Source organism: Dermacentor albipictus, chromosome 5 (genome assembly GCF_038994185.2).
Source record: "Dermacentor albipictus isolate Rhodes 1998 colony chromosome 5, USDA_Dalb.pri_finalv2, whole genome shotgun sequence".
In the NCBI taxonomy this organism is placed as follows: Eukaryota; Metazoa; Arthropoda; class Arachnida; order Ixodida; family Ixodidae; genus Dermacentor; species Dermacentor albipictus.
The window spans coordinates 140555198-140571647 of NC_091825.1; the positions used below are offsets into that span (position 1 = coordinate 140555198).

At 47.3% G+C, this 16450-nt stretch overlaps 1 protein-coding gene across 1 annotated transcript; it reads right to left on the reverse strand.

The window, feature by feature from the left end:
- Nucleotides 1-10419: 10419 nt before the first annotated feature.
- LOC135908363 (cuticle protein 10.9-like) lies at nt 10420-16182 on the reverse strand. The gene is made up of 3 exons (XM_065440128.2): nt 16063-16182; nt 14260-14292; nt 10420-11482 (listed from the first exon to the last, which is right to left on the reverse strand). The coding sequence occupies exons 1-3, from the start codon at nt 16069-16071 to the stop codon at nt 11153-11155; spliced, it is 372 nt and encodes a 123-aa protein (XP_065296200.1). The 5' UTR covers nt 16072-16182; the 3' UTR covers nt 10420-11152.
- Between the last annotated feature and the right edge of the window lie 268 nt (nt 16183-16450).

Sequence of the window (16450 nt, forward strand, 5' to 3'; positions counted from 1 at the left end):
AACAGCGTCTAACCACAACGGACAACCAGCAGGCGAGACCCATTGCCTTACCAAAAAAAAAAAAAAAAGAAAGCTGAGCTTGCCTAGCTTTCCAGTTTCGTTACTCCTCAACATTTCTATTTTTTTTTTTTCTAACATGGTATGGAGCACAAAGCAGCGTCACGCGCAACATAGCACTATGCCCCGGAAGAAGTCCTGCGGTCTCTCGAGAATCGTACTTGCGTACGTTTTGGGGTGTGCTTGCGTGTTTGATAAAGGACGAAACAGGAAGTATTACGAGAACTTTTTCCGTTTCCTTTGTTTTTCTTTTTCTTTTTTTTAGCGAAATAGGAAAGAAATGGGAAATGCTCAGTGGGATCACCACCACATGGTGTCGGGCCCTATAGAGAGCACGGCATAAAAATAATCCGTATCAGAGATCTGATCGAGATCACTGATTGCATTGAAAGTGAGAATTTACGCGCTGAAGGGACACTCGCTGCTATTGCTAGCGCCCGTTGAGCTTCCTGCTGGGACGCTACAGTGCAAGTTTTGCTTCCGCTCGATCTCATCACATTCTTACACTCTACGGAAAGTTTGCTCCATTTGGGCTTGTTGCACTGGATGGCTCCGAATGACTTTGGCCACCAGGGCGAAGAAACCGCTCCGAAATTTAGGTACACGACCATCGGAATGGTCATCTGGAGATTGGTCATCTGAACATGAACATTGGTCATCTAGAAAACAAAGAGCTACACCTGCGTACAAAATCGATCGAGAGGAGCTTCGCCTGATGTCTGCGTGAGTATCGCCGGAGCTAGTCTAGCCCATTCCTCTCTCCAACCGGCAGTTCCACGCGCGGTAGTTTAGCGTGGTGAGCGATTCTGTTGGTCTGCAGTTACTGGTAAATGTGACTAGCAAGTGCCGGGGAAATTGCAGAAGTCTCCTGCAAAGCGTGCCGGTTGTTGAGCACCGTGCACTTTGTTCAGCCTCCTCGAGGCCGCCGGCGGGATTCGGCACGCGTCATGTCCAAGAGGAAAGAGAGGAGAGGATTTCAGTAACTACACAGCAGACACGCAGACACCACATGTCTCACCTCCCCAAAACCGGGATCACATATCATAGTTTGCACAGATGCGCGCACATGGCGCGTATTTTTTCTTTCCGGCAGCGTATGGGAAAGAGCTTTCTTTGAAAAGGAAACGAGAGAGCGAGAGAAAGTAAAGAAAGAAAGAAGGTAGCGGCCGCATGCTGACTGCAGGCGCACGCCTACTGGCGCCAGCTTCCGTCCAGCGCGGGAGTCTTGCGGCGAGAGCGACCTCAATACGACAAGCGGCGCTCGCGTGGCGGCGGAAGAAACGTCGGTGGCGGCGTGCCTCCTACGGCTCTGGAGGAACTAGAAGTGCGGCCGAATGTTGAGAAGAAAGGTGCGGAGTAAAGTAAAATAGGAAAAGAAATAAAAGGAAGCTGCGGTGTCAAAGGGCACGGAGAAGGAGACGAGATCGCACGCACACGCGTTCCACGTCCTTGCAAGGAAGGGAGGCGGCGGAGCGGGAAGAAGGCACACTGCCGGAGAAGAAACCGAGACCGCCGCTGCGCGTGTCTTTTCTCTGGTCGTGTATAACGAGGGGTCGGAAGAGGGCACAATTTTTGCCACGTAACACACATCCGTCTGTTGCAACCTGCCTTTTCCTCCTCTCCTCCTCCCCCCTTTGCGTTTCCTCTAGTTTCTCTTTCCCTTTAGGAGCACTGCGCGCGTATCCGCTCCTTCGGTGCTGTGTTTGTGAATTTGGCCATCTTTCTGTTTTCATAAGATGAATGGACCGTGCCTGTACGTTTGACATACCCATATGACGAGAGTGGGCTATAACTTTGTGTCACATCGCGTCGCAAGTAAGGGTCTCGCCTATCTTCCCACCAGCAAGGAGCCTATACTATTTGCCGTCAGGCGCGTGCATCCGTACACGTTCAACTCTCAGTCTCATCTTTTGTATTTATCTTTTCATTTTACATGCCATTACTACCGTGCTTTTGAGTGAACCAAGGTGTGGGAGTCACGTGACGCATCTTTCCTATGCGAACAGACTCCAACACATACGCCTGTGTCTGCTTGTTCGGATGTGTTGTTATGTACCGAGTTTCTGTCGTTACACCGTATTCTCTTGAAACTGGTTATCCCAAAGATTCATATTTAACAAGCAAGATTAACGTTACATGAAACGTGTGAATAGTGTTTTTATGCTTGTTACTCTTGACATTTGACTTCACTTGCCACACTGAAAAACGCGCAAAATCGGGCCAGACAGTCTACTTTTGTGCAGCACTTGGTAACTTTTCAGGCTGAATGATGGCCGTTCCAACGCTTGCGCCCTCGACGGAGACATTCAGACACAACGAACAACGCGGTTTCTAGAATGTTCTGTGTCGCGCTGCAGCAGCATTCCAGGACGGTGACAGGCGCGCTATCGGAACGATGCCAACAGTGAGCTTTCCCGGCGTCGCTCGTCCCACATACCTTGACTCACATCCAAGACATCTCTTGGAGGCCAAACGCGTGCGTCCAACGATGCGCCCATACCGCGGGCAGGCGTTGCTAATACTCCCCGGTTAACCCACTGAAGCGAAACGTAAGAATTAGTCCACTTCAGCAGGAATATGTGATGGCGTCGCGTTGTAAGGAACGTGAAGAATCGAGCACTGCCAAAACTGTAAGTTAAGCCGCTGACTCTCTGTTGGCCGAACTTGTGTTCCGAACAACAAGCAGATATCAAGCCACAACGACAGCGGTGAAAACAGTTGTCGGTCGTGGAATCTATCGGACCGAGTGCGCCCGCTATTTACGCACGCATCACTTTACATTCCAGAGTAGTCGCTGGTATCTGCGTACCCTCGAGAGCGGGCAATACAGTATTCGCGTCGTGGGTGTAGTCCAATAAGACAATACTCTTTAACTGTAGAATCGGCGACAACAATCGGGAAACTTTAGATAGAGCAGGCGCGTCTTGCGCCTAGCGATAACAGTGGCAATCCGGTGAAGAAGAGCTCACCGCTAGAAAGCAGAGCCATCTACTCGTGACAATATAGACATACCTGCGCTCATCCTGAAAGGTAACACTTTTGATAACCGATGGCCGAGGCTGCGTGCGGATGTAGACGTACACGACAATGCCCGCATTGGCGGGGTACATTCATCGTTGTTTTGTAGAGGCACCGGTGCCACCGATATCACGAAAATCAGCAACAAAAACGCGCGCGCGCACAGTGCCAGACACGCGTAATACAAATCATTTATGGAAGGATTCTTCTGTACGGGGGGGACAGTGACCTTACGCCACATTATTTGCATATGTCAACGCCCGGTTCCTTATCTGCGTCACTAGTATAATTCAGAAACAGCGATACTGGATGTATATAGTGCGCAAAAGCAACGCAGCATCTCGAATAGATTGGCTTTAACTGTATTAGATTGAGCGTTCAAACCATACAATATTCATATTTTATAAACCACTCTGCACCAAACCACTAATGACAGGGCGTTTGCAGAAATTATTTAATTAATGGGATACTTTCACGTAAGTCATGCACTAATGTATCATATTAGCATGATTTTATCACTCTTACAGAAACATTTCACGGGAATGGAGACATCTGTTGGCGTAGGGTTAAGGAGTTGCTAACTTGACGCTTGACTTCTTTTAAGTTAGCAATTTCCGAAACCTTTAAAAAAAGAAAAAGAATAAAGTATTGAAGTGATAAATCAAAATTACGCTTCCAACAGTCCGTCCACGGTTTAACATCCTCTCTCTTAAATGCTGGCCTCCGTGATTATTTGTACCCGAGCGTATTGAACCTGCATGGGCTGTGATTTCCATAGGGTGAACTCTGCAACCTGCATTACAAAGACCGACGTAGATTGCCTCATTCATCATGTTACACAGCTTTCTAACTGGTGTAGTTCGTTGGCATAGTTTGACCAACGTGCATATATTAAGGCTGGTAGTGAATTCATCACGTGGCATGCACCAAATAAGACGAAGCTTTATGGTTGTAGGCGGCAGCAGAGGCGAAGACGATGCAAAGGAAGAATGACAAGACACGGCGCTGAATCTAAATCAACGACTAATCAATGAGTCAATGAACCCAATGAACTATGCCACAGAATTTAATGAACTATGCAAGCCAATCGAATCGAGAAATTCGAACCAACTTGCACGTTTTGTTCTTTTTCTGCTCTTCCAACGGGAAGCTTCGTGCTCCTCCGCCCTGCTGTTCGACTTCCTCTAAAGCGAGGAGAGCGGGGAATGGTACGCGCGCTCGCTTTTGTTCGCGCTGCACGGAACAGATGCGGTGCTGTGTTCGTCCACAGCGCTCCCCGCCTCAAGCAAGATGATGTTCTTGGCGCGCTCCTCAGAGGCAGGCACGGCGTCTCCTCCCGGCATCAACGAGTTCGCCCTTGAGTTTTCGGCGTGCACGAACTACCGCGCGCTTGAGAAGCGGCCGGCCTCCAGGGAGGTCCTCCCTCTCGTTGTGTCCGTCCTCGTGCAGGCGAACAATGCCGCGTTCCTGACCTGACGTGCGCGATGCGTACGCGTTAATAACGTGAGAACGACCCGCGTTACGTCGAGGAATGCGAGTCGCCGTTGGCAGGCGTTGATTCGGAAGTGCCGCGACGTCGAGGGCCGTCCCAGTCGCCGAAGTAATTTTTTTAACGAATAACGCGTCTTTTAAACATAAAAAGAGGGCGAGGTATGAAATCATTGTAAAGGTAGCGTTTTCTGATGTACTAGTACCTTTCTCGTGCCTCAATTTTATGCGGTGAAGAAGGCGGTGGAGCTGCCGATCGACGACTTCCGTTCATATTTTCCGGGTGGACCCATTAACTAACAACTGGAAGCGGATGTGGCGAACAATTAAAGGAAAACAACCTTCCAGCGTTACTTTCCCGTTAATGGATAGCCCTGATAAGTCGAGAAGGTTTCTCAGAATACTACGTCGGGAGAAGATCTGCTACCAGTAAGTTTCTCAAAGAATGCAGTCAAACTGCGGTCACGCGGAGCTATGCAATATTAGTTTGTGATTTTTGGACGTGGCTTGTCTAAAATATGACTATCTACACAAATACCGCTTTCTTGGAATCCAGCCTTAACGGCAAGTGTTAGGTCTTTCATATTAAACGCTGCATTCCATTTATGTTTGTTCTAGCAAGACGTTATTAGTTGAATTAAGAAAACAGAACGGCGCGATCGAAACTGGCTAAGAGCGCGAACATTCACGTCTTTCTTACATATGCAGCTAGTGGAAAGTATGAACTCTGGCATTGGATATAACTGTATCACTGCAAAGGATAATGCTTAAGTAGTAATTGTTTGTGTAACTATACTAATACCGGCACCTTACATGCAGTTTTCGTAAATACTAAGCCTCTGGGAGAAGCGAAACATCATTAACCATACGCGACGTCAAGATGCCAGGCTCTCCTGAAAACAAGTCAGTCAGAAGTCCCTACTTTTTGGCGTTTCCATGTATGCCATACCTAGCACTGCAGCACCCAAAGGGATTAAGCAATCGTAAGAAACTTATACTTGCCGAGTCCAGTTATTCTTACCAGTTCGTGTTAGCTGCAGGGATCCTTGTAAAACTGCCGACGAAGAAGACGATCAGGGAAAAAGAGAACAGGAGACAGAGATAGACACAATGATTACTTCTCGGTAGTAAGCAGTTTAACATTAGAACCTTGTGGTGCAAATTTATGTCAGTGACAAGAGTAAACGTGGTATAACTACATTAAGGGAAATTTTACATCATCGAAGCTCAGGAAGATATGGGTGACAGATAAGGGAAGCAACGATGACCCAGCGAGGAAATGGGACGTATAACTAGCAGTAGCAGAGCTGTGAGAACGATGAAGTCGGCAGACAATTGTCATGGTCTTCCCGCGATTGTAACAATCATCTCGTCACTTCGCCCGGAGCGTTGCGTCAGGTGTGCGCATTACGCACTTGCGACGTCTCGTCATATCTCACAAGTCGGCACGCGGTCGCGCGCAAGAACTGACCGGCGCAGCACGGACTTGCGCCGGAGGCCCTTACCTAGCAATTTTCGTCTCTGGCACGCTCACGGAGATTCTGTGGCGGCGCCAAGATACCCCAACAACAGATCCTATCTCGAGCGCGTCTCTGCCCCTCTATTGACCCTATGGAACTTACCTACGCGTCGGAACATGCACTCATTGTCGGCGCTGCATATCCAAGGTCGACCTCCTTGTACGTATGCACCTGTTGTTGGTAGCTAAAGAACACACACGCGCGTCATGAGCCGTTCCGCTGTGAGGCCATGTTAAGTGCTTGTGCAATGTGAAGTTGTTCCAGGACTCCGCCTTGGTAATATTTATTCTTTTTCACGTTCCTCTCGCCACGTCGCAGTCAGGCCTATAGGGTTCCGGTTGCCGTGCTTCCTTTGTAGTTCTTTCTTGCAGAATGTTTTCTTTCTTTAAATCTCACGTCATATGTCTTGTACACCTCCTTGTCTTTGTTCGCCGAGGAAACTGTCCATGGTTAGGGATTACGAAGTTTGTACATAATGGAGGGATTGTATTTGCAATTCAGTGGAGGGCAGAAAACGTCAGCAGAAAAAACATAGATGTATAGGACATTCATGCAGTTCGTGTTTCGTCATTCTTCCTGGGACAGAAATCACAAAACTTTTCATACGTAAGTGTTCCTTGCCGTTGGACGGCCGTCTTCCCTAGTAATATGTTGACCATCAGAATTGGCTGGTATTTACTCTTGCGAACAATTGCAGCGGAAGAGCTTTTTCTTTGTGTATGCGTGTATGCGAATACAGGCCCTGGTTCGTTTTTAGAGTTATATGACTGTATGGCATGAATGTCGAACGAGCCAATTTGGGTGTTTAAATTCTGCCATCTAATCATTTGCACTGATCCTGCCGCTTGTAGAAACGTCATCGAGAGTCGTCAGGCCCGTCGATACAGCTTTTGGATATTAAAAGAAAACAAAAAAAACTTCGGCGTTACTTTGCACTTCGAGTATACGCGCGAAATGGTCTCTTCGTTGAACAGTGTTCCTATACGCGATGCACAGGCCACGTTATCCGTTTACTTTTTTTGTTGTCGAGCGCTTTTACGGTAGCCCACTTTTAGCGGCCACTGTAAAACAAGGAAGATTTGGAGGTCGGAACGTATCGTAAGAATTGCTACTCTTCAGCTTTCTTTTTCGGTATCAGCTAGCATGCACCAGCATTTTTTCGGCGAACATTTTTGACTGTGGCGTTGTTGCTCATGACTGCTAACTGCAGCGACACCTTCCGAGCACATAAAAGCTTCTCTGCTCTGTACGTGCACTTTCGCTTAGCTTGTTTTAGGAGACGGCGACCTATGTCGCCGTCTCCTAAAACTTGCGTGTTTTTAAGGCTGCTTAAATAGTTGTACTAAGTACTCACAAAGAATAGGAAAGTTTATGTCAGTCTCTACCCACAAGATCAACAGGGTCTTCATTTCTCTCACTCCTTCCTGTTTCCTAAAAGGTTCTTGTAAACTCCATGTTATTGTCTGTTACAATTTCATTAGCACCCTGCGGGCTAAAATGCCCCCAATTAGTCTGCATCGACTAAGGACGCATATATCCCATCCCATGACAGTTTCCTAAAGAGAATAACTAAATCCAGAGGTTTTACGCGCCAAAACCACGATGTCATCATGAGGCACACCGTAATCGGGGCTCCGAAATAATTTCTTGCTGCCTGGAGTTCTTTATCGTACACCTATACGTACAGTCGCGGACAGAATAAAATGGACCACGGGATCTCCGAAAACGTTCAATTCCCGAGCAGCTTGTAGCAGTAACCAGTAAAACTGCCCACGACAACGTTGTTAGCATATTATAGTCGAGGTCCAAAATGCAAATACCAGATCGCGTTGTGAGGCTGCGAAGATATGCAGCTTTTTCTTAGATTTCATGGTCCGTAATATTCTGTCCGCGACTGTACGGTACACGAACGTTTTTGCATTCCATCCGTACTAGAATGCGACAGCCGCAGCCAAACCCGTGACCTCGAACTCCACAGCGCAATGCCATGGCCGCTTGACTACCTGAGCAGGTATCAGTTTAAATAAACGAAGTGAATTCGATATCAGACTGCACACGCATGCCGTGTCGAAACCCGCCGGATTCGCGTTCGGTCAGCTGCCTACCACCGTTGTGTGTGTGCGTGTACGAGCGCCTTCCCTTGTTTCTTTAACAATTGCGCTCAGAAAAATACAATGCGTTATCCCCACGCGAGAGACCGGTAGTGGTGGGCGTCTATCCCACCGTCGTCCTTGCTTGGCATCTTGTGACCTGTGGGGGCGCGGGCGTTCGTCTCTCGTTGTGTGCGCAGTCATGCAAATCATAGCTAAGGCGTGAGCGTCGGAAAGAATGCTGTGGTTGAGTCAGGTCTGGCGTAGGGGTGGGGACCCCAACGCCGCAACGTTATTTCTCGGGCGCCTGTGCTATAGAGCTGCTCCGCTATGGCATGCACAGTGTGTGGGAAAAGATTATACTCACAATTAACCAGCTCTAAGGAGCGGCTGATTGAAATATAACAATAAACTATGACTTCGCCACAGCAGGGAGCTACTGGCTTTCAACTGATTATGAAGTGGTTCATGAAACTGCCACGTTTCAGTGAGCTATGTCGTGGTGTACGGGGTATACAGTCATATAGATGAAAGAGCAAGATGTTCTCTCCTGAAGTCGAGAAAGCATAAAGTGGCAGCGCTGTGGAACGTATTTGGCATGTACTTTCTGAAGGGTTCCATGCGTCGATATTCCACTCCGTGGTGACTGCGAGTGTCAACGATTAAAATGGGCTATCCGTGCAGTTGCCACGTTAAGTTATACAATTGCGTGGAACGCCAAGCAGCTATAACAAATCGTCAAATCGGTAGCTAAAACGCGTACACAGCCCACCTGAAGATAAGAGTGGTGACGAACCACGGAAAATGGGTATTGGAAATACTTTCACTATGGTTGATGCTGAAGAAGCGTCAGTAGTTTGTCGAAATCGGAACGAGCAAATATTATTGGCCATCATGTCGAGTGGATGTTGTGGATGTCGATACTTAATGTGTATAGGAGTGATGTCTGAGGGCGGGCACCTGCACCATATTCCCGATAAGCTTTTGTGATAAAATAACTCGTAAGAGAAAACTCCAGGCTATGCTTGTATTGGACAGATTATTGAAGAAGGCGGCCGGCCAATGGCAAAGAACAGTTACGAGCGAAAACTTTGTGAATTAACTTCATTGATTAGACCTCTGAACTATTCTTCGGTAGAGAGGCAGATATCAATTAACCGCATTAATTGGATTAATGGTAATTAATCAGCGTTTGGCGTTTCTAGGCGACTTCACTCTAATGTACTAATCCCATTGCGCTGACCTGACAACAAGCGGCGCATTCAGCTTGACATGGCTGATGGCCACGCATCAGTGAATTTTTGGAATTGTTCACGACGACAACGTATGATGGTCACCGATAATGTTTTCGTTTTTACCATAATGATTCTTTTTAGGACACAAGCTCAACTTCATGCCGAAGTGACCAAAACATCTCGGGAATGTTTTTCTTTTTTTTTCACAAACGTTGTTAAACTGCTACACACATTTTGGGTCAAGAACACATGAGATAAGCATAGCAACGCTGAAGATTGCTCAAGTCAACACACAAGTAACACTGCTGGCGAGTGTTTGTTTATTAGTTTTGTAATTGCAGTGAAACTATTTAGCGCTGAGTGAGAGTGTGAACGGACGGAAAAATTGCGTAAGTATTATGCAATTAAGTAACTATTACGCAAATACATAAGTATTAGTAATGCACAGTCTTACAAGCTAGCTTTCACCTGTGCTGTTGTTACTAGTAGTACTCAAGCGTTTATACTATATTCGAAGAAAAATTTGTGTTATCCACGTCAGTGACTTATGTTTACGCATCATCAGACTCGACGCGCCATTCTTTTCAGCGCTACGTGAAACATTAAAGATGTAGTTAGGTGGCTGCTTCTTCAACACCTTACATAGCATCGAATCGTTTACAAATCAAATCAAAGAGAGCGACAGACTTGTCATAGAAATTTGACTTGCTTGCCTTGCAACGTGGCTATCACGTGACTCCAGATGTGAGGTAAAATAACCCGTTCAGTTCATGTACACATATGTATATTTCGCAATATTAACAAGCTAAACAATGCTTGTGAAAACTACCGAAAAAGGCGTACCTAAATCCTAGGAGTTTGCTTTTTCAGAGAGCTTTTCTAATGTCGCCATTTAGCAGCCCCATTACCGTGTCATCTTCCCGAGCTTTTATTTTTTTTTTCTTCCAGATGATCTGCAGCCATTCCACGCTCAGTCATGCGCTGCAAAGTCACCGACAACTCAAACGATGCCAAGCTATGAGTATCACTCTTTATTATGCACATGTCTGCACCAAAGTCACAACACAGGACAAACATTTTCCCACGGTAGTGAAGAGGCAGGCGCAGAACGCGGAGGTAGAGACAACGACGACGAGACGTCAGGACACACACACGCACGCAGGACATTCACTTAAGGCAGCAGCACATGGAGCGCGTCGCGCTACTTGGTACGGGTAAACGAGGACAGAACTACAACCGGAACGACGAGTGACGAATGGGAAGATCCCGCTTCAGAGAGTAAATACGTGTACCTCATGCAAAGCCGATCACCAGCGGCTGCCACGACCCGCTTTTAATGCAAAGCCCCAACGATGTGCCCACACCGAAGAGAACCCACCCCGAGCTTCACCCAGGACCGTCTGCGCAAAATGCAAGCCACGAGGTCCCTAGTCAGGAAAGGAGTTTCTACACCTACGAGCAGGGAAAAAGAGGGATTGAGAGTCACACAAGAGCGTCGATAACTGTATAACAGGACAACGTTTCAGACAAGGACCGTAGAGGGATGCGTTGAATCGTACGAATACGATAAGTACGATAAGAAAGAATCTCAGCCACAAAGAGGGAGAAGAAAAATTTACAACGCCTTGTGACGCACTGGAACCCCAGGCATTAGCGGCTTGGAGATATTTGTGGAAGGAACATGGCGTCACACACAAAAGGCAAGCGGACGCAATCGGCAAGGAATTTTTCTCAAAGTAGCCGCCTAGCCCCTGATTCGGTTGGGCTCGTTGGCGATGGCGGCCTCAGGTCCGGTTGGGGCGCTCGACTGGAAGACGACGTCGGCGGGGTTCTTGGACTCGGTGCCCAGCTCGTTGGTGACGACCTCGGCACGGTATCCGTTCTCGTCGGCCGTGTACGTGACGGTGCGTGTGCGGCCGTCGGCCAGCTGGATGGTGTAGCGTCCCGTGACGCGTCCGGCGCCGTCGCCGCTCTGCTCGTGGGTGTGCGAGCCCTCGGCGTCCTGGCTCGCGTAGTTGAAGGAGTACGGGATCGGCGGGTAGTTCTCCACCGGCGCGAAGCCCCGCTGTGCGGCCTGCGTGTGAGAAGTTCCATGGTAAGCAAGCTGACGCCACATTTACAAACCTTTTCGTTTTCTCTTAAGCTCAGCCGCCCATTCTAGCGGAAGTTCTTTGTCCAAAATGACCAGTGACGTTCTTTGAGAACCACTCTATAGCTTACAAATTACTCTGTAGATGCATGCAAAGACGTGGCGCCGAATACCCAATGACTTTTGTTTGCTAGAACTACGAGAAGAGAGGGAGGGACGGCGGGGAGGTTAATAAGTTCCGAGTTTCTGGTTTGCTACCTTGCGCGAGGATGGGGAGAATCGGCGTAGAAAGACGGGATTTAGAGAGGGAAAAAATATTGCACTTTCGTCCAGAACACGAAACAGTGAAGCAACAGCAGATACAATATTATACAAAGTATTTTTCTGTTTTGTCTGGTATCTGTTCGAGTCGCGTGATTTGGGCAAACATTCAAAGATGGGCTCGAGAAATCTGTTTTCAATACGAAGAAAGCTTTCTTCAATGTCGGCTCTAGTCCAAGTCGTTTTTTCTCTTGGAAGGTGGCAGCCACCTACGGTAAACAAGTGGAGTGACACGGCTCCCTTCTTCTCCGTTCTATCCCGCCTTTCAAATTTTACCGCTGGATTAATTTAGGCAGTTTCACCTCTTGCTGGTATAGAGGTACGCTGCAGAGCATGGTGTCCGTCGTCATAGTAACTAGGGGAGTGAGCGCGCTCTACTGCAGGCGCAGTGTTGTTCTTGTCTATAGCATCGGTGGAATGGTGGAAAGGTGAAACTTCCGACTGCTAATGTGTATAACAGGGGTTCGAACCCACTAACGTAACTTAGCATTCCTTTATTGATTTCTTTGTAAACTTGCAAAGCAATCTACGATTTCGGCGGTGGAAAATGAATGACAGATATCAAAACAACTAGGGGAGAGAGTCGATAACGGTTATCGCTGTAAAATACAGCCAGTGGTCACAGGCGCTCAGACTGGTAGGTAGAGCCATGTATACTGCCATCGAAGGAACTGCCTGTCATTGAAAGAACGCTTCCTTTAATACATTTTCTGTCACTCGGAGGTTGAAGGTGCGAGCATGTTGGGTGCCTGCTCTGACGAACCACTTGAGTACACTAAACATATTTGTTTGAGGATTCGGGACTCGAAAGATAGTTACCTAAATGCTTTGGACTTGCGAGCCGAGGATACCGTTATTGGATCATACACTAAAGACGAGACTATCAGTGGGGTTCCTACTATGACCCATATTTATGAAGTCATTCGTACGCAACACTGCCGACCAATCACAAAATTACGGAGGCTTGCGTAGTTAGGCGCTTCTAATGTAAAACCTTTCGGGAAACACAAAGAAGGATGAATTGAAGCGTGCTGGGCATTGAATTTTATTGACTGGAAGGGACACTCACGCGCTGTCGCCACACTGAGGGACATGGAATCCAGCGCAATGTCAGTTTCTTTAAATGTTTACTTTGACTAATGCCACGAAATCTTCTGTTTTAAAGTTTCGACTTTTCTGCGTGTGGCCAACTCCATTTGCTTTCACCCAAGCTATCAAAGCGCTGGCTTTCTTTGGCTTTCAGTTTATACGGGGGGTCCCAGCCAACACGGAGGACGTTTTGAATGGAAGCGTAACTTTAATGGCAGCTGAAATCCCACCCCTATATTGTTAGCGATCTCCTAAAGAAGCCTCCAGTAATTTTCAGTTCCTAATTATTTACCAATTGGTAATTATTTAGCTCACGTTTTCATTATTACCTTTATCGCACAAGGTTTCTAGAGCACATTTAAAAACAACACATTCGGTTGCTTACAGCGAGCTACCTTTGGCGTCGCTCTTTTCTCCGCGCTTCAAAAAAAGCCCCCAAAACATTTAAAAAGCCGCCGAGATCCGCCGTTCGCGCCACAGCTACTTTCATTTCAGTACAGAAGAAGAGCTGTGCAAATTATTTCGTGTACGGCTAAATGGCGCAACATAGCTACGAGAAGAGGGGCAAAAATTCACAAACTCACCGAGAATGCCTCTCATCTTGCCTGTCCTTCTCTGCATGTGTGTCAATTTGTGCCCCTCCTCTAATAGTTGCGTAAGATGCAGCACATTACAGACAATCGGAGGTGATGTTTTCAATTTTTTGTACAATACTTGTACAAAATTGTGACCACAAAGTTAATAATTAAAGATATATTTAAGTAATCGCTATCTTTCACCTCAGAAGACTTTCTTTGTTTACTTGCCCCGTAATAGCTTAACAACATTGTCTTCCCTTTCTTCTTCGAGATGCAAGAATGGCTGCTTCTAATCAAATAGCAAATATTTGTTGCTCCATCCCCCACGTTTTGCGCCTAACGTTCCGTTGTTCTTTTCTTCTTTTCTGGCGAAACTTTTTGATGTAGTTAACTTTTTCCGCAATGCAAATATTATATCGGCGTCAGCATTGTCCAATAGCAGAAAACGCATCATCTCCATCCACTCTTGCGTGAAACAGCTGCTTTCCACAGCTCGTACCTCCGTCATCAGACCTCTCTTTCCAACGGCTAAGACATGTTGTTTCCTAAAACGATTTCTAGGTTTAGTTGAAGGGCCCTTGTACACCATCTTTTTTTCCCCGTAACAACAACTGCTATCCTCATTTTTCTCACATTAACTTTTTGGGAGAGCACCACGTGTTTTTTATAAAATCACCTTAAGAGAATTGTGTTCGGTGGCAAACGGTTTAAAGCTCACGTGATTCACGATAAACAGACGCTATTGACCAGATAAATTGCTGAAAAGTAACTTACGACAACGCAGATGCAGGCGAAGAGGATAACGAGCTGGAAAAGAAGAGAGAGTATCTTATACAGTGAAGATCAAGCGCTCTGCTCGAACAAGTGAAACATACTTGTGCAACGCGCAAGAACTTCCCTGCTTTCATTCCGAGTGGACGAGATTGATAAAAACATAAAGGTAACGTACATAGGATGCTCAATTTTTATTTCTTCTACACATCACAGATCAGAAACAACTACTGTGAACTCGCGAGAATAAATTTGACGTTCTTCAACTGGACGCCATTCGGTTAACTGTTAGTGGACACAGCACTTACAGAAAAATAGCTGATCCCGCAAGAAAGGCGGAAAATGGGGCTCGCAGTTTGCTTAGCGTTCCAAATGCACAAGCGCGTTTACTCCTCAATGCACTCAGGCAAAAATGCCGGTCATGTACAGGGGGATTCGCTTTGCCGTGGGGTGGCGCTGTTGCAGCGCCAGTGGCCCTCAAACATCTGCAAGCTTTAAAAAGCGTCACAGAGCTGTACCTGGATCCCAGTGTGCACTGATAACACTTGACGTGGCTTGCGCATATGGAAGGAAGGGTGAAATTAGCTATGCTTCATTCTTAAAGGCCGTAATGCGCACTGCCTCCAGTTTCTGACGAGCGCGACAGCAGTTTCAGCTTCTAAACATCGTTCCTTTTCTGGCCATTGATCATCCTGTTTCTCTATAAGGTTTCATTAACGGACATTAAACATTACAGGAGCTTCAGTAACACAAGAAGAAGAGAAGGAGGGGAAGTAGGATGTTGCCAGCTGCAAGCTCGACTGGCCTCGCAGAGGCATGCGGGCAACTGTTGTGCCCAAACCTTTTTTTTTTATGTGTGGGGTTCTCAACTTGTCACAACGTAGGCTGTCAAGCAACCTTCCTCTTGAAAATGCAATATTGAGGTACTCATTACTATCAGCCGTCAGAAATCTATATGCCCACTACTTAGTCTAAAAAAAAATTCCAAGTTTAGGAAGACACCACTGCGAATGGAAGTTTTATGCGACGCGTTGGGGAGTTCTCACGTCTATCGTTGATATTTTCGTAACTGCCATTGCACAAACAGAGTATTCTGTTGCTGGGACAAATGCATAACCATCATACGCCGTACCTTAGCTATGTGCTGCTCAAGCAATCATGCAGATGCTTTGGGCACGTATTAGCGCATATATGTGATGCGAAAACTACGCAAGACTATGCAGCTATGTCTATAGCGAACGGCAAGATGACGGCAGACGTTTCTAGGCTAGCTTTCTCGCCCGTTCTTTCGCACCAGATATTCTTACATCATCTATTGATATAAAAACTACTCCAAATACCGCACACCATAAGCTAAAAATAATTTGCAAATGGTAATTTGACCGTAAAGAAGCTGATGTCATAGGTGAATCCGCAACTTTACCATAAAGATCTCAAAAGACTTAGAGAGGACAGTGCTTTAGGAGTCCGAAACCTAAACAGGCACGCCACACTGCATCCATGATGTAGCTAATAAATGCGCTTGTCAGACGTGTACGTGGGAAGCATTGAACGCCGACGTATGAAAGGAACAAATGTGAAATTAATTCAACACCATCGAAGGAACGAACGGGCTAAATCAACAGAGCTAGCACGTTTCGATGCATTCGCAGTACGCGACAAGGGGGTCCGCTGCCGTAATCCCTTATCCGCGGACTGAGAAGCGGGCCCGAACCACGGAGTCCGAAGACGGGGCACAAATCCAGGGAGCGTGCCACCGCCTCCGGCTCCACCACGGCCGTCCCTTTGGGCCCATGGCGAACTCACCTTGTGCATGGTGTTATGGGCCGGGCGTCGGTCGGGACTCGCACTCGGTGATGACCGGTTGGGCACTTCGGGCAAGTGTCGGAGGATGAGTTCCGTCCGCGACTCATCTCCGTTTTTATAGAGCTACGCCCGGGCATCGGCGCGCTCTTCCGCCGCCAATCAGGTGCAGCCGACCTACATTGCGCAACGCCTCGGCGTCGCCAGCGTTAGACCGTGCACACGAGCGCAAGCGCGCTTGCGGACAATCGTGTGTGGAGGGCCTCTAACCCTGGCCGCCCTTCCTCCTCTCGGCCGGCCGGTGATTTCGCTTCACCTTTCACCGCTCGAGTGCCCTTTCTCCATTTCACTCTCGTTTTTCTCGACGGGGCGAAAACGACGAGGTCCGGCC